This window comes from Balaenoptera physalus (assembly GCF_965194825.1).
Source record: "Balaenoptera physalus genome assembly, chromosome: 11".
NCBI classification, from domain to species: Eukaryota; Metazoa; Chordata; class Mammalia; order Artiodactyla; family Balaenopteridae; genus Balaenoptera; species Balaenoptera physalus.
In genome coordinates, this window is record NC_138896.1 from 41,533,942 (window position 1) to 41,551,738 (window position 17,797).

At 46.2% G+C, this 17,797-nt stretch overlaps 1 protein-coding gene across 2 annotated transcripts; it reads left to right on the forward strand.

The window, feature by feature from the left end:
- Positions 1–1,155: 1,155 nt before the first annotated feature.
- Positions 1,156–14,088, forward strand: TAP2 (transporter 2, ATP binding cassette subfamily B member). 2 transcript variants are annotated; one of them, XM_082414332.1, is made up of 12 exons: positions 1,156–1,352; positions 1,802–2,302; positions 2,383–2,497; positions 4,755–4,885; positions 5,130–5,335; positions 5,926–6,123; positions 6,279–6,407; positions 8,350–8,538; positions 8,676–8,849; positions 9,032–9,191; positions 12,891–13,027; positions 13,327–14,088. In XM_082414332.1, exons 2-12 carry the CDS (start codon positions 1,810–1,812, stop codon positions 13,555–13,557), a joined length of 2,163 nt encoding a protein of 720 aa, XP_082270458.1. In that variant the 5' UTR covers positions 1,156–1,352; positions 1,802–1,809; the 3' UTR covers positions 13,558–14,088. The 2 variants fall into 2 exon arrangements, with proteins under 2 accessions (XP_082270458.1, XP_082270457.1); XM_082414331.1 differs by having other exon boundaries at positions 1,217–1,352; positions 8,350–8,478.
- The last annotated feature ends 3,709 nt before the right edge of the window (positions 14,089–17,797 follow it).

Below are 17,797 nucleotides of genomic sequence, written 5' to 3' on the forward strand. Positions count from 1 at the left end.
GATATTACATGGAAAGATGGACGTTAGGGGTTCCATTTCATGATGGGTCACACTTCATTGCAAGATGACAAGACTGTGATTGAAGTGGAAGAGGAGATAAGGAGGACTCGCTGAAGTTGGAAATATGAGGAAAAGGTAACCAGGTTAGAAAGATGAGACAGAATGAGATTTTCTGAATCACGCTGGGACTTCAGGAAGGAGCAGGACACTGTCACCTCTCCAAGGAGAGTTCGTCAAAGGAAGAGCTTGTAAGTAGGAAGCAGCTGAACATGGAGCTTTTTCATTAGAGAGAGATCCTTAAAAATCCCAGAATGGACGGGGTTGGAGAAGTTATAGTAATCCCCTAACTTCAAATCCAAATTTGAAGTGACTCATGGTAGTCGTGCCAATAACATTTCAAAAGCGTGCATTGGAATCCACGTGGCCCTCCCTTGGGGAATATGTTGAGTCTGGGAGGTGGTTTCAGCCAGAAGAGTTATTTCTGGAATAAACCAATCTGCCTGTCCCATAGATGGGCTCTGGGTCTGGCAGGACCTATAGAAACCTGATTACTCTGCTAATCAGTGTTAAAAGAGATTAAGAAACAAAGTCCACTTCCCTCATATGAGGAAGGTGGTTCCACCATAATCTGAAGCACAAATCTAGAGGCGTCTGAACACTTCCTCTGCTCAGGAGCTGTGTTGAGAAAGACAGATGAAGATGTGCAGTGGGGGCCTTCTCAGCTCAGAATCTGTAAGTGGAAACTCACTTAGGTCCTGGTGAGAGTAGCTGGGCCTTCTGTATAGAAGTCCTGTGTGTTTCTCGCTTGGACTCTGGCTCTGTTTCATGTGTGTGTGTGTGTTTTGTTTGTTTGTTTGTTTGTTGTTGTTGTTTGTTGTTTTAAACCCCAAGATCCTACAACTGGAACTTGGATTGGGAAAGAGGGCTGTTCTCAAAATAGGTTCAGAGGTGAGGTATGAAAATCCAGCGGTTCTCCAATTACAAAGCATCCCAATCCTCGAAACAGCTTTATTTTACTTAGTGGCAATTTAAAAAACTGCAGTAGCCTCCTATGACAGAGTAACTGTTGCTGAGGGTGGAGACTAACCGGAGCGTGGCACGTGGAGCAGGACTCGGGGGTCTGTTCCGCGGGCTGCAGGTGTCGCGCGCCCCCTGCTGGCCGCCGGGCCCACAACCGGGCACCGGCTGCGGAAGCGAAAGCGAAAGCCGAGGGAGCCCGGCCGCCCTGGCTCGGGGTTCCTCGCCCGCCGACAGAGGGGAAACGAAGCGGAGGCGGCGCGAGGGGACTTCAGAGCTCGGCCCCCGGCACGTAAAGGAAAGACCCCTGAGCTGCAGCCCAGAAGGCCCCTCCGGTGAGTTGGTGCGCGTGGGAACCTGGAGTGCTAACAGGGACGCAGCCCACCCACCAGCCACTCCGCGCCCCAGGCTTCCTGCCCTTCTGGACCCCGGGAGCAAGGGAGCGGGGCGGGACCGCCTGGCCCTTTGGAACTCGGCGGCGGCGGCTGGCGGGGTCGGGGTGGGGGGAGGGGGTCACGGGTCTTTGTTTTAGAGGGTGAGGCTGCAGATGGTCAGGCTTCCCAGCTCCCTCTGTCAGGCCGAATGCCTGGGGTCCTAGGAGGGAGATACTGATGAGGACCAAGCACCTTTCAGGCATCTTTCAGGGTAGCATCAGGCATCTTTCAGGGTAGCACTGGGTAAATAAAATGGGAAGCCCGTGGACGCGTTCGGCGGAGTGCGAGTCGGGAGGAGTGGGGACAAGGATTGGGACTCACCTCTGTCGTGTCTCACCTTCTACCCCTAGATCTCGCCATGGGGCTCCCTGACCTGAGACCCTGGGCCTTCCTGCTGCTGGCCGACTCGGCGTTACTCTGGCTGCTGCAGGCGAGCCTGGGGGCTCTGCTTCCCCGCGGGCTTCCAGGCCTGTGGCTAGAGGGCACCTTGCGACTGGGAGGGCTCTGGTGGCTGCTGAGGCTGGGAGGGCTGCTGGGGTTTGTGGGAGCACTACTGCCCCCCCTCTGCCTGGTGACCCCTCTGTTTCTCTCCCTGAGGGCCCTGGTCCCAGGGACCTTGAGTGCTCCCCCAGCCAGGGCGGCTTCAGCCCCTTGGAGCTGGCTGCTGCTGGGGTACGGGGCGGCAGGGCTGAGCTGGGGCGTGTGGGCTGTGCTGAGCCCTCCAGGAGCCCCGGAGAGGGAGCAGGGCCAGGAGAACAACAGAGCCTTGATGTGGAGGTTGCTGAAGCTCTCCTGGCCAGACCTACCTTTCCTGGGTGTGGCCTTCTTCTTCCTCGCTGTTGCCGTGTTGGGTGAGTCGGGAGAGGGCGCTGTGACTTGGAGGTGGGAAAAGGCCCTGGGCGCCAGCGCATTCACTGTTGTCCTCACGCAGGTGAGACATTAATCCCTTACTATTCCGGTCGTGTGATTGACATCCTGGGAGGTGATTTTGATCCTGATGCCTTTGCCAGCGCCATCTTTTTCATGTGTCTCTTCTCCGTTGGGAGGTAGGTGATGGAGATTTGCTAGCCCCCAATTTTTACAGGGACCCTCACTTTCCTAACTCTGTTTTCAGACCCTCTTGTGCCCAAAGCACAAAATACTTAAACTAAAAATCTGTATTTGTTTATTCACCATTCTGTGTCATGCATCCATTCATTTATTCCTCCGTTCACCACGTGGCTCCAACATCTTCAAAGTTTATATTACTTATTATAGTTACAGATAGGAGTGAATGTAGTACAAAAGGTGTTTATGTGTCGAATGGAATGTCTCTCAATTACCTCTCAACATTTTTATCTCCATGAAGTTCCATTTCTCTTTTGTGTCTCCAATCTCCCACACTGTGTTTGTTTCCACAGTTATCCTGTTGTCAGGGTGGGCACGTTTCTTCCTCCTGACTCTTCGTCCTTAAGTCATCTTGTCTATCCTGGAAGATCTTACTCTGAGGCTTGTCACCTTTCTTTCCAGCATCTTTACTCTTTTCCACTTCATTTACTTTTCCTTCTGTTTTAAGACGTAGCCAGGAGTCCGCTGTCTACAAACTAACTAACTAATTACCTAACTGCTTGATAGGGCTGGGGCTAGGATGAGGTGAGTCAGGTACCTAGGCTGCAAAATTTAAGGAGGTGCTCATTCTCAGGGTCGTGCGAGTACCTCACTAGCCTTCCCCAAATACCAGCCGGCTGCTTGATCCTGCTCCTTTGCTATGGTCATACTTCATTTAGAGTCCCTCGAAAACCAGTTCTTCATTATTTCATACTTACTACTCTTTGCTGAAACTAACTACTTAAAAGTGAACTTCTTATTGATCAAGCTGCTGCTTTAAAAAAAAAAATCAGCCCTCAGTTCTCTATGTGTCTGTAGCATCTGGCATCAGAACAATCTCTCTTTTTTAAAAAAATTATTTACTTATGTATTTTATTTATTTGTCTGTGCTGGGTCTTAGTTCCGGCATATGGTCTCTCAGCTGCAGCATGCGGGATCTAGTTTCCTGACGAGGGATCGAACCTGGGCCCCCTGCACTGGGAGCTCGGAGTCTTAACCACTGGACCACCAGGGAAGTCCCAGAACAGTCTCTTATGATTGATCTTGTTCTTCAGGTAGCTTTTATGAACTCCCTTTCTACTTTCCAGTCCACTCTCCCTCTTCTGGAGAACCGTCCTCCTCTGGATCCTTAATTATGGGCTTTTCTCAGGACTCAGTTCTTTGATCTTTAAGAACATTTTTCCTGTTGAGCTAATGCAGCTCACGTCTGCAGGACATTCCCACATCCACATTCCCACATCCAGCTCCAGTCTTGTAATCCAGAGGCCTCCTTGACATTCCCATTGGATGACACCCTGTCACCTCAGACTCCATGCACCCAGAGCTCCAAGTGCATCCCACTCCCTCCTGGTCTCCTTGAAAATGCCTCCCTCTTCTTATTCCCATTCATGAAACCATCAGTATCCTCAGCTCCAAGCACCAGCATCGTCGCTGCCTTTCTCATGTTCTGGCATTTTCCACACTCAAAACGTGCTCCTGTGGCTCCTTTCTCTCCATTCTCACTGTGATCACCAAAGTCCAAACCCTCACCATTTCATGTCTGAGTATGCCGACAGCCCTCTAAACATGGTAATTAGATTTGTATTAGAAACCCATATTTTGTACAATTCCTGCTTGTGTGCTTTCACATTTTTCCTTTGAGTTTGACTGTAAAAATTCACTTGGTCTAAGAGGAATTCTCCAATCCCAAGGACAGTGGAGAGGGGAGAACAGCAGGATCCCAGGGCTTTGGAGATGGGAGGGCAGGGAGTCCACTGCTGCAGTTCCCACAAGAAAGTATCAATATCTGGAAGTAGGAAGAAGGATGCCGGGGGTGGGGAGGAAGGAGACCAAGACCAAGGGGAAAGCTGGAGGGATGGCCCTGAGGGAGACCAGGTCAGAAGCAAGCCATAGGCTCTTTCCCTTCACAGCATCTTTCCATTTCTGTTGTACTCTTCCCTCCTGTCTAGCACAAAATGAACTAGTGATGCTGGTGAATCTGTCCGTGTTAAGATGTGGTTCCCACAGCTGGCTCACTGTGTCCTCTTTTCTCTTCGTCTGTTGATTCCTGCCCCTTGTGTCTCCCTCTCTCTTATTTGTTTCTCTTCTGCTCTCATGATGTACTGCCCCCAACTTTGTATTTCTTTTCTTTCCATGCTTTCTCCTCTGCTTCTCTCCCTCCCTCCGTCCTTCTCTGCATCTCTTCTCTTCATCCTCCGCCACCCTCCTTCCCCGCAGCTCACTGTCCGCAGGCTGCCGAGGAAGCACCTTCACCTACATCATGTCCAGAATCAACCTGCGGATCCGGGAGCTGCTTTTCTCCTCCCTCCTGTGCCAGGACCTTGCTTTCTTCCAGGAGACTAAGACAGGTAGGGCCTGGAGTCCAGGTCTGGGGTCCCCCAGGACTTCCTTTCCCCTCCAGTGCCCTCCCCCTGCATCCCTGGTGCCAAGGCCTGGAGCTGTTTTTCTCTCTTTGGGAACCATGTAGAGAGGCGGTCTCCACCTGTCTGTCTGCACAGAGGGAGGGCTGTGTGAGATTGGGAGCTCAGGAGGGAGTTTCTGGGGGTTCTGCATTACAACACGTGGTTTCCTCACCTGCTTTGTCCTGCTCAGGGGAGCTGAATTCCCGGCTGAGCTCGGATACCAAACTGATGAGTCATTGGCTTCCTCTTAATGCCAACGTGCTGTCTCGAAGCCTGGTGAAAGTGCTGGGACTTTACAGCTTCATGCTCAGCCTGTCACCTCGACTCACCCTCCTTTCTCTGCTTGAGGTGTCTCTAGTGATAGCGGCTGAAAAGATGTACAGTGTTCGCCATCAGGTACGTGTGGATGGTAGGGAATCCCCACGGAAGAAGAAAATTCTCCTAGAGGCCTTCTCCTCCAGGCCCTTAGAGGCTTCAGAAGGTCCATGACCCTCTGGGACTTTGTGTGTGTGTGTGACAGAGAGGGGGGGTGGGAAGAGAGAGAGAGAGAGAGAGAGGGAGAGAGAGGGAGAGAGAGAGAGAGAGAGAGGGAGATATTTTCAGGTTATTTTCCATTATAGGTTATTAAAAGATGTTGAATGTAGTTCCCTGTGCTATACAGTAAATCCTTGTTGCTTATCTATTTTGTGTTAGTAGTTTCTATCTGTTCATCTCAAACTCTTAATTTATCCACTCCCCCCTTCCCCCACCTTTGGTAACCATAAGTTTGTTTTCTACATCTGTGAGTCTGTTTCTGTTTGTATATAGATTCATTTGTATTATTTTTTTAGATTCCACATGTTAATGATATCATATAATATTTGTCTTTCTCTGTCTGACTTACCTCACTTAGCGTGAAGAGAGCGTTCCAAGGGCTGGAATGAGACGTGGGGGTCGGCTGTCTTCTGCCGAATCAGCCCCTCCCATCTCCTGCCCCACTTTTCCAGGCAGTCCTTCAGGAGATCCAGGATGCTGTGGCGAAAGCAGGACAGGTGGTACGTGAGGCAGTTGGAGGGCTGCAGACTGTGCGCAGTTTTGGGGCGGAGGAGCAAGAGGTCCGTCGCTATAAGGAGGCTCTTGACCGATGCCGGCAGCTGTGGTGGCGACGAGATCTGGAATGGGCCGTCTACCTGCTCTTAAGGAGGGTGAGAAGGCTGAGTGGCTGGAAGAAGGGCCCAGGGAGGGGGCAGGGAAAGTGATGGTCCTCTTCCTACAGCTGGTCCGGGGTTCACTCAGTGTCATAGGGGCAGGGAGGCCAAAGAATGGAAGATTCTCAGGCTCCCTTTCCTTCTCCCTCCAGATGCTGCACTTGGTAATGCAGGTGCTGTTGCTGAGACGTGGGCTGCAGCAGATCCTGGCTGGGGACCTCACCCGGGGCGGGCTGCTCTCCTTTCTGCTCTACCGGGAGGACGTGGGCAACCACGTGCAAGTGAGTCAGGAGCTGTGCACGCTCTCTTTTCCCGCTTTGGCTTCTATTTGTTCCCCTTAAAAAAAAAACAAAACTGAAATAACCCCAACTCATGTGATGGAGAATTTCAAACATGGGCAAAAAAAGAGAAAAAAACTATAATGTGAACCCCCATGTACCCAGCATCTGTTTTTTTTTTTTAACTTTTTCTTTCTTTATTTTATTTAAAATTTTTGTTTTATATTGGGGTATAGTTGATTCACAGTGTTGTGTTAGTTTCAGGTGTACAGCAAAGTGAATCAGTTATACATATATCCACTCTTTTTTAGATTCTTTTCCCATGTAGGTCTTTACAGAGTATTGAGTAGAGTTCCCTGTGCTACACAGTAGGTCCTTATTAGTTATCTATTTTATATATAGTAGTGTGTATATATCATAGGATATTGAATATAGTCCTCTCTGCTATACAGTAGGACCTTGTTGTTTATCCCCCAGCATCTGTTTTAACAATTACCAATTCATGGCCAATCTTATTTAATCTGTAACCCCACCCACTTCCCTCCCCCCATATTATTTTGAAGCAAATCCAAGATATGGTTTCATCTGTAAATACGTATCACTAAATGTAAACATTAAAATACATGTAACCACAAAGCCATGACCACACCAAAAGAATTAACAACAACTTCAGCAAATGCAAGTCAGTGATCAGATTTTCACATTTCTCATAGAGGTATGTATTACACTGATCTCTTTCTCTCTCTCATATACATCTGTGGTGGCAGCAACCAGTAAAGCTTAGTGCCCAGATCCATTAAATCATTTGGGGTGGCAAAATGGTGACACTCCACCATTCCTTCATTTATTAGCCAGATGTATGTCTCAAGGGAGATGTCTCCTCATCTACTGTTTGGTTGCCAAGTGGTACAGTTTGATTAGGAAAGGCAGAGTAAGTGTTTAGTTCCTTCCCTATATTTACCAGTTTTCAAAAATAATTAGTTACTGCATCTTGGGCTTTATTTTATAAGTTTCGTAGACACTGATTAAACATCTTTTATGGGTGGAGAGCTGTGCAAAGCAGTCTGGCATCTGCAAAGAGGAGGTGGGCACAGCACCTGCTTTTGAGGAGTTCCCTGTGTAATTGGGCCAGACAGAACTGTGTACGAGTAACTGGAAAGGTCTGGGGATGGAAGGACTATGGTCTCCATCCTTTACCTGGCAAATTGGAATAATGGGGTATTGGTGCCCCTTTGAAATTCAAGCAAATTACACATTAGGGAGACTTCCCTGGCAGTCCAGTGGTTAGTACTCCATGCTTCCACTGCAGGGGGCACGGGTTTGATCCCTGGTTGGGGAAACAGGATCCTGCATGCCCTGTGGCACGGCCAAAAAAAAAAAAAAAAAAAAAAAAAAAATCGCACATTAACAGTGGGGAATCGGGACTTCCCTGGTGGTGCAGCAGTTAAGAATCTGCCTGCCAAGGCAGGGGACACGGGTTTGATCTCTGGTCCGGAAAGATCGCACATGCCGTGGAGCAACTAAGCCCATGTGCCACAACTACTGAGCCTGCGCTCTGGAGCCCACGAGCCACAACTACTGAGCCTGCGCGCCACAACTACTGAAGCCCACGTGCCTAGAGCCCATGCTCTGAAACAAGAGAAGCCACCGCAGTGAGAAGCCCGTGCACTGCAACGAAGAGTAGCCCCCGCTCACGGCAACTAGAGAAAGCCCGCGTGCAGCAACAAAGACCCAACGCAGCCAAGAATAAATAAATAAATAAATAAACAAACATATATATATGTATGTATATATAGATATATAAAAAAAAGGTAGGGAATCTTTTTTGGATGAGGGGAGAAGCATGGCTGGGGTGGAGTGTGGCAGGGAGTGTGTGAGGAGTTGGGAAGTTGGTTCCTGGTGGAGCTTCCTTTGCTTGGCTGACCCCTGCCTTCCTGTTTTGCAGACCCTGGTGTACATGTTTGGGGACATGCTGAGCAACGTGGGGGCTGCAGAGAAGGTGTTCTGCTACCTGGACCGAAAGCCAAATCTGCCTCCAGCTGGGACACTGGCCCCGCCCACTCTGCAGGCCCTGGTGAAATTCCAAAACGTCTCCTTTGTGTATTCCAGTCGCCCTGACCAGCCTGTGCTCAAGGTGCCCAATGGAGACCCCAGGGAGGGAATCTGGGCCCCTCACGCCCTGAGTGATGAGAAGCTTATCTTCCTCTGATAGAAAGAAGAGGAGAGGGAGGGCAAAGAGGCAGGCCCCTAACTCTTTCCTGGCTTTTCTAGGGTCTGACATTCACCCTGCATCCTGGGCAGATGACCGCACTGGTGGGGCCCAATGGATCTGGAAAGAGCACAGTAGCTGCCCTGCTGCAGAATCTGTACCAGCCCACCGAGGGGCAGGTGCTGCTGGACGGGAAGCCCATCTCCCAGTATGAGCACCGCTACCTACACCAACAGGTGGGTGGGGAGGAAGGAGAGGGATCGCAGATTGGAGGGAAGAAGGATGTGCAGAGAGCAGTGGGTGGAGATGGGGGAAGAAACATAAGGGGTCCATTGTGAGGTAGGTAGGCGGGGAGGAAAGAAGGGTCCCTGCCATGGGGGTTTCCACATGGTCCTCTGCTCCTGTCACCTCTGCCCAGGTGGTTTTGGTCGGGCAGGAGCCTGTGCTGTTCTCGGGTTCGGTGAGGGACAACATCACTTATGGGCTGAAGGGCTGCAGTGATGAGAAGGTGCTGGCTGCTGCACGGGTGGCCAGAGTGGAGGAGTTCATAAAGGAAATGAAGCACGGACTCGATACAGGTACCTTCTTTTCTTTTTTTTAAACATCTTTATTGGAGTACAATTGCTTTACAATGGTGTGTCGGTTTCTCCTTTGTAACAAAGTGAATCAGCTGTACGTATACATGTATCCCCATATCCCCTCCCTCTTGCGTGTCCCTCCCACCCTCCCTATCCCACCACTCTAGGTGGACACAAAGCACAGAGCTGATCTCCCTGTGCTATGCGGCTGCTTCCCACTAGCTATCTGTTTTACATTTAGTAGTGTATATATGTCCATGCCACTCTCTCACTTCGTCCCAGCTTACCCTTCCCCCTCCCCGTGTCCTCAAGTCCGTTCTCTACATCTGTGTCTTTATTCCTGTCCTGCCCCTAGATTCTTCAGAACCTTTTTTTTAGATTCCATATACATGTGTTAGCATACGGTATTTGTTTTTCTCTTTCTGACTTACTTCACTCTGTATGACAGACTCTAGGTCCATCCACCTCACTACAAATAAATCAATTTCATTTCTTTTTATGGCTGAGTGATATTCCATTGTATATATGTGCCACATCTTCTTTACCCATTCATCTGTCGATGGACACTTAGGTTGCTTCCATGTCCTGACTATTGTAAAGAGAGCTGCAATGAACAGTGTGGTACATGACTCTTTTTTTTTTTTTTTTTTCCTCCATCCAAAGCACTTTATTTTAATACTCCAGTTGGCATGGGAATTTATTTCAGGAACACATTATGAGATCTAAGGACAATTCCGTTAGACTGTGTGGGTGCATGTTTAGTTGTAAGACTTCATAAATCTTTGAATCTGCACATGGAGTTTGGAAGATTTTGGTTTCAGGTCACTCCTCTAAGGAATGACTCTTTCTGAATTATGGTTTTCTCTGGGTATATGCCCAGTAGTGGGATTGCTAGGTCATATGGTAGTTCTATTTTTAGTTTCTTAAGGAACCTCCATACTGTTCTCCATAGTGGCTGTATCAATTTACATTCCCACCAACAGTGCAAGAGGGTTCCCTTTTCTCCACACCCTCTCCAGCATTTATTGTTTGTAGATTTTTTGATGATGGCCATTCTGACTGGCGTGAGGTGATACCTCATTGTAGTTTTGACTTGCATTTCTCTAATGATTAGTGATGTTGAGCATCCTTTCATGTGTTTGTTGGCAATCTGTATATCTTTGGAGAAATGTCTATTTAGGTCTTTTGCCCATTTTTGGATTGGGTTGTTTGTTTTTTTGATAATGAGCTGCCTGAGCTGCTTGTAAATTTTGGAGCTTAATCCTTTGTCAGTTGCTTCATTTGCATATATTTTCTCCCATTCTGAGGGTTGTCTTTTGGCCTTGTTTATGGTTTCCTTTGCTGTGCAAAAGCTTTTTTAAGTTTCATTAGGTCCCATTTGTTTATTTTTGTTTTTATTTCCCTTTTTCTGGGAGGTGGGTCAAAAAGGATCTTGTCATAGAGTGTTCTGCCTATGTTTTCCTCTAAGAGTTTTATAGTGTCTGGCCTTACATTTAGGTCTTTAATCCATTTTGAGTTTATTTTTGTGTATAGTGTTAGGAAGTGTTCTAATTTCATTCTTTTACATGTAGCTGTCCAGTTTTCCCAGCACCACTTATTGAAGAGGCTGTCTTTTCTCCATTGTATATTCTTGCCTCCTTTATCAAAGATAAGGTGACCATATGTGCGTGGGTTTATCTCTGGGCTTTCTATCCTGTTCCACTGATCTATATTTCTGTTTTTGTGCCAGTACCATACTGTCTTTATTACTGTAGCTTTGTAGTGTAGTCTGAAGTCAGGGAGCCTGATTCCTTCAGCTCCGTTTTTCTTTCTCAAGATTGCTTTGGCTATTCGGGATCTTTTGTGTTTCCATACAAATCGTGCAATTTTTTTTTCTTGTTCTGTGAAAAATGCCATTGGTAGTTTGATAGGGATTGCATTGAATCTGTAGATTGCTTTGGGTGATATAGTCATTTTCACAATGTTGATTCTTCCAATTCAAGAACATGGTATATCTCTCCATCTGTTTGTATCATCTTTAATTTCTTTCATCAGTGTCTTATAGTTTTCTGCATACAGGTCTTTTGTCTCCTTAGGTAGGTTTATTCCTAGGTATTTTATTCTTTTTGTTGCAATGGTAAATGGGAGTGTTTCCTTAATTTCTCTTACAGATTTTTCATCATTAGTGTATAGGAATGCAAGAGATTTCTGTGCATTAATTTTGTATCCTGCTACATTACCAGATTCATTGATTAGCTCTAGTGGTTTTCTGGTAGCATCGTTAGGATTCTCTATGCATAGTATCATGTCATCTGCAAACAGTGACAGTTTTACTTCTTCTTTTCCGATTTGTATTCCTTTTATTTCTTTTTCTTCTCTGATTGCTGTCACTAAAACTTCCAAAACTATGTTGAATAATAGTGGTGAGAGTGGGCAACCTTGTCTTGTTCCTGATCTTAGTGGAAATGGTTTCAGTTTTTCACCATTGAGAATGATGTTGGCTGTGGGTTTGTCATATGTGGCCTTTATTTTGTTGAGGTAAGTTCCCTCTATGCCTACTCTCTGGAGGGTTTTTATCATAAATGGGTGCTGAATTTTGTTGAAAGCTTTTTCTGCATCTTTTTAGATGATCATATGGTTTTTCTCCTTCAATTTGTTAATATCGTTTATCACAATGATTGATTTGAGTATATTGAAGAATCCTTGCAGTCCTGGGATAAACCCCAGTTGATCATGGTGTATGATCCTTTTAATGTGCTGTTGGATTCTGTTTGCTAGTATTTTGTTGAGGATTTTTGTATCTATGTTCATCAGTGGTATTGGCCTGTAGTTTTCTTTTTTTGTGACATCTTTGTCTGGTTTTGGTATCAGGGTGATGGTGGCCTTGTAGAATGAGTTTGGGAGTGTTCCTCACTGCTATATTTTGGAAGAGTTTGAGAAGGATAGGCGTTAGCTCTTCTCTAAATGTTTGATAGAATTTGCCTGTGAAGCCATCTGGTCCTGGGCTTTTGTTTGTTGGAAGAGTTTTAATCACAGTTTCAATTTCAGTGCTTGTGATTGGTCTGTTGATACTTTCTATTTCTTCCTGGTTCAGTCTCGGAAGGTTGTGCTTTTCTGAGAATTTGTCCATTTCTTCCAGTTTGTCCATTTTATTAGCATAAAGTTGCTTGTAGTAATCTCTCATGATCCTTTGTATTTCTGCAGTGTCAATTGTTACTTCTCCTTTTTCATTTCTAATTCTATTGATTTGCCTCCTCTTCCTTTTTTTCTTGATGAGTCTTGCTGATGGTTTATCACTTTTGTTTATTGTCTCAAAGAACCAGCTTTTAGTTTTATTGCTCTTTGCTATCGCTTTCTTCATTTCTTTTTCATTTATTTCTGATCTGAACTTTATGATTTCTTTCCTTCTGCTAACTTTGAGGTTTTTTGTTCTTCTTTCTCTAATTGCTCTAGGGATACAGGTACCTTCAGCCAAACCCATTCACCTCCCTCCCCAGCATCATGAGTTCTGTAGCTGCCTGTCCGGCTCAGGAGCCTTTGTTCCCGGAGAGCAGGGCAGGGTGATGATGCTCTATGTACACGGGCAGCCCTAGAGGTCCGTCCCCTACCCCGGGCCCTCATCCGCCTAAATGTTGGCTGTGGAAATACCAGCTGTGCTTGTGAGGAGGATGTTGTCGTGGTCACCTGTGTCTGAGGAGAGGGATTTCTCGGTTTCCTCAGAGGTGGGGGAGAAAGGGAACCAGTTGGCTGTGGGACAGAAGCAACGTCTGGCCATCGCCCGGGCCCTTGTGCGGGACCCCCAGGTCCTCATCCTGGATGAAGCCACCAGTGCCCTGGACGTGGAGTGTGAGCAGGCTGTGAGTACTGGGCTGGGAGGGGCAGGGGCGGTGGGACCCTTCTTAGGGCTGGGATGGAATGGAGGATACGTGGGGTGGTGTGGGGACATCCCTGATGCCGCCATGGCTCCCGTCCCATCCTCCAGCTGCCACAGCCCCGCTGAGAGAGGAGGGCAGCGCAGACCTTTCCCTCCCGCTTTGTCTTATCTTCTCGTGTTTCATGCCTTCTCTACCCTAAGTCACTAGAGATGGTGCCCAGTGGGGCCTTGGCTTCCATCTCATTCTTATCTTTCTGAGGCATTACGATTCTCCCCCTTCAGCTGCAGGACTGGAAAGCTCACGAGGGCCGAACGGTGCTGGTGATCACCCACAGGCTGCACACGGTTCTGAGCGCCGACCAGATCCTGGTGCTGAGGCAGGGGGAGCTGCAGGAGCACGTGCAGCTCATGGAGGGGCAGGACCTCTACTCCCGCCTGGTGCAGCAGAGCAGGAGGACTGAGACCCCAGAGATGCTGGAGCCTTCTCAGGGCCATCTCAGTGACCCAGAGTAGCTCCTGCTTTGGCTTTCCCTGGGGGTGTTCCCCTGGGTGATTGTTTTTGGAGCTGGAGGCACGATGGTGGAGATTTAGACCATGTGTACTTTTGTCAGGGCCATAGGAGGGCAGGGGGTTGCTCTCTGTATCCAGGGACCTTATTTCCTTGATGAATAGAGCTTTGCCTGGTGCTGAGTACTGTACTGTGGCATCATAAATATATTTCAAAATATTTTTTCCTTATATAAATAGCACACATTCGTATAGGAAGTGTAGACAATAGAGACAGGTAGGAAGGAGAAAAGTAAAACTACACACTGTTTCACATCCCAGAGATAATCACAGGGACTATTTTGCTGGCTGTCTTATCAGCCTTTGAATTGTTCTTTGAGATACATATTAACCAGTATGACATAAATATTCATGAGTGTGCCTTTCTGTGTCCTTCCCCATTCCCACCAGGACCTGATATTTTGTTGGGGAGCTAGGGTATGGTGGGACAGAGCACCGTTCCCTAATTAACAGTATGAATAAAATATTGATGAGTTACTGTGTACAGAGTTTTAATATGAGTAGGAACTATGCTAAGCATTTTTCATGTATTATCATTTTTAATCCTTATCCTCAGCCCTTTGAGATTGTTAGCTTTTATCCCCATTTTATGGATGAGAATACTGAGTCTCCAAGAGATTAAAGGACTTTCCCAAGGTTGCACAGTGGTGGAATTGGACTTGGAATCCAGGCCTGACCCCAGAGTCCACGCTCTCAACTAATACATTATATTGCATCTTGTGTCATAATCTACTTTATAATCAGATCAAGTAAAGCTCTGTCACTTCTAGCTCCAAACAGCTCTGAATCCCTTATCTTCTCTCTGATCTCATTGTTGTAACTTTCATTCATAGTGTGAGATAATCTCATATTCAGAGAGGTTCTCCTACCATTGGTGCACCTCTTCCAGCCATTGTTCACAAAGTCATTCTTCTTTCTAAAAGACGCATAAGACGATGTCACTCCTGTAAAATCCTCCCTGTGTCTTCACCCCTTTTTCTGCTCAGGTCTTCCTCAGAGACAGTTTTTCTAGCCCATTTGTCTCACCCTTTCCTGTTGGATTAAGTTCTATCCACAACAAACTTCCTGCCCTCCTGATGCCTTTGTGCCTCTGAATATGTTGTTTCCTGCCATTTGGTGAAAGACGCTCCCGGATTTGCCCCAGTTCTTTAAGATTCAACTCAGGATTTAAGTCTCCCAAGAAGCCTTGCTTTATCTTCTTAGTCTGGAGAAAGTGCCCTTTCTGCATGCTCCTGTTGGTCTGCTCCTGGGGCTTACCTCTCTCACAGTCCCTATTAAACTCTCCACCGCCCACTGTAGACCTCTGTCTTTCCACTAGACCATGAGCCCTTGCGGGGGAGGCCGTCTGTCTTATTAAGCTTTATATCTACTACCTGGCACAGGGCTCCATTCATAGTGGACAATAAATAAATGTTTGTTGGGTAAATGAATAAATCTCCTTCCTCTACTGTCTTCCATCTTAATCCTCCCTACACGTACAAATCATGGAACATACAAAGCTGTACACGTCACTGGTTATTGGAAGGGTCTTAAATTGGACGGTTCCTATTCTAGGAAATTGAAACTTTCACTTTCCCAGAAATAGCAGGTACTTTCCCGGCTAGCAGTGAACTCACTGGAACTTTTTGTTGTTTTGGATTTTTTTTTTTTTTCTGCCTGGCAACTGTTGGGAACGAGGTGAGGCCAGAGTAAGGAACTTCTTATGCAGATAAACCTCTGCTTCAGCCTGCTGCTGTCCTACTGCTCCACACCTGTTTATCTCTCAAATTTCACCGAGGGTGAAATAAGCATTGGGAGAGAGAGAAATCTGGCCTGATTCCTTCCTCTCCCCACCAAATGTCCTTCTTCTATTAATAAAGTAGGAATAATAATTTCTGTATCTCCCAACCTTATGGAAACTATAGTCCTCACAGAAGATCTATTAATCTTTGACGTCCTCAGTACAAATTATACCCATTGACTCAAAACACTTTAAACTTGGAAGACATCTTAAAAATAATATAGCTGTCAAATCTTACTTTACAGATAGGGAAAGTGGCCTGAAATCACACAGCTAATCAGTGACAGAGCTGGGAGGAAAACTCATGCATCCTGATGGGCAGTATGGGAAGATACAGCAGACCTTAGGATCATAAGTGGTCATGAAAACTTGTTATCTCAGGGAAACTTCCAGGTACGCCTTATTTCAGGGACACAGAAAAATGTTCCCCGACAGAGTATTCAACAAATCCTTACAAGTGTGGTCTGCCTGGTAACCACAGACATTAGTAATTCTGATTTGTCCAGAGTTCTTTTCATTTCCCCCTCCTACTACCCATCACCATTTGACTTCCGCCCCTTAATTTCCCCTTCTTCTTGTCACTTACCTTCAGTGCCTTTCCTGCTCAGCCATGTACTGCTCTTTCCAAAGCGAGATATGAATGGAGAGGAGGAACCTTAGGAAACTCTCAGATTACTTTGGAGCCCCAAACAACCTCCCGCCCCATCTGCCCTGCCCAGTGTGGGAATAACATTGAACTTAAAGTACTTTACACCCCAGCTGAGTGGGGCAGCCACTTGTAGTCTGCATGGCAGTCGTGGTTCAGGAGAAGGAAGTGTGGAGTCAGAATTTGGGGGGGAAAGGAGAAGGGAATAAGGAAAACAAAAATCTTCTGTTTTGGGCGCTGAGTGAAAGGAGCATGCATTCACTTGGGTCCGATGCCACCTGCTGGCCCTAGGAAAGACTGAGTCTTCAACCTAGAGTTTCAAGGACTTTTATGAATTGTAATAGTTCAGTATCAATGATAATCATTCACGGAGTGCCTTCTGTGTGCTCCTGCTGTGCTAAGTGCCTGCCATATACCGTCTTACTTTATCTTTAAGATAATCCTACGTGGCAGGTGTTACTATCCCAATTCTAAGAATGAGAATGGAGATTTAGAAACATTTAGTCACTTGCCTGGGACACAGAGCTAGGAAAAGGTGGACTTTGCTTAACTTTACAACAGAACTCCTCAAAAGAGTTTGCTATACTGCCTGTATCCACTTACCCTCTTACTATTCTCTTTTTTAAAGATACAATTCATGTGAATAAGCAATACATTAATTAATGTGGTTTAAAATTCAAAAAGCACAACATGGTCTACGGAGGAAAGCTTCACTCCCATCCTTCCCCACAGTTTGCCAATACCCCTTGCTTTGGCAATCCATACTTCAAGCTTTATCCTTCCAGAGAAACAATGTACTGTATATTTAAGCATATATATGTATATATTCTTGCTCCCTATTTTTACAAATAGCAGCTCCCTAAATTCCCAGTTCTGAAATTTACTTTTTTAAAATAAATATTTATTTTATCTATTTTTGACTGCTTTGGGTCTTTGTTGCAGCATGCGGGCTTTCTCTAGTTGCAGCGAGCGGGGGCTACTCTTCGTTGCGGTGCGCGGGCTTCTCTTTGCGGTAGCTTCTTTTGTTGCGGAGCACGGACTTTAGGCACGCGGGCTTCAGTAGTTGTGGCATGTGGGCTCAGTAGTTGTGGCTCGAGGGCTCTAGAGCACAGGCTCAGTAGTTGTGGCACATGGGCTTAGTTGCTCCTTGGCATGTGGGATCTTCCCTGACCAGGGTTCGAACCCGTGTCTCCTGCATTGGCAGGCGGATTCTTAACTACTGCACCACCAGGGAAGTCCTGAAATTTACTTTTTAAACTTTAGAAATATATGGCTCTAATGTATGCTATTTTATGGACGTACCATATTTCATTTAGCCTGTCTCCTTATATTGATGAGTAGTTAGGCTATCAGAAGTCTTTTGCTATTATAAGCAATGTCTTGTATAGACATTGTTATACACATGTGCGAGAATAGGACTAGGATAAAATCCTAAAGAGGATGTTGCCAAGTCTAAGTGTTTATATATTATTAATATTGATAGATATTGGAAAAATTGCCTTCATGGAGATTGTATGAATGCAGAATTCCATCAGCAGTGTATGAGTTTATCTCTTTCCGCACATTCTCATCAACACAGAGTGTTGTAAAATTTTTAGATTTTGTGACTCTTATAGATAAAAAGTGGCATCGTACTGAAGTTGTCATTTGCTTTATTTTTGTTACCACTTAAGGAAGAAGGATACTGAACCCAGAAAGAAAAATTGGGATGCAATAAGCAAAGATGAGTAAACACACACATGTGTGCACACACCACCACA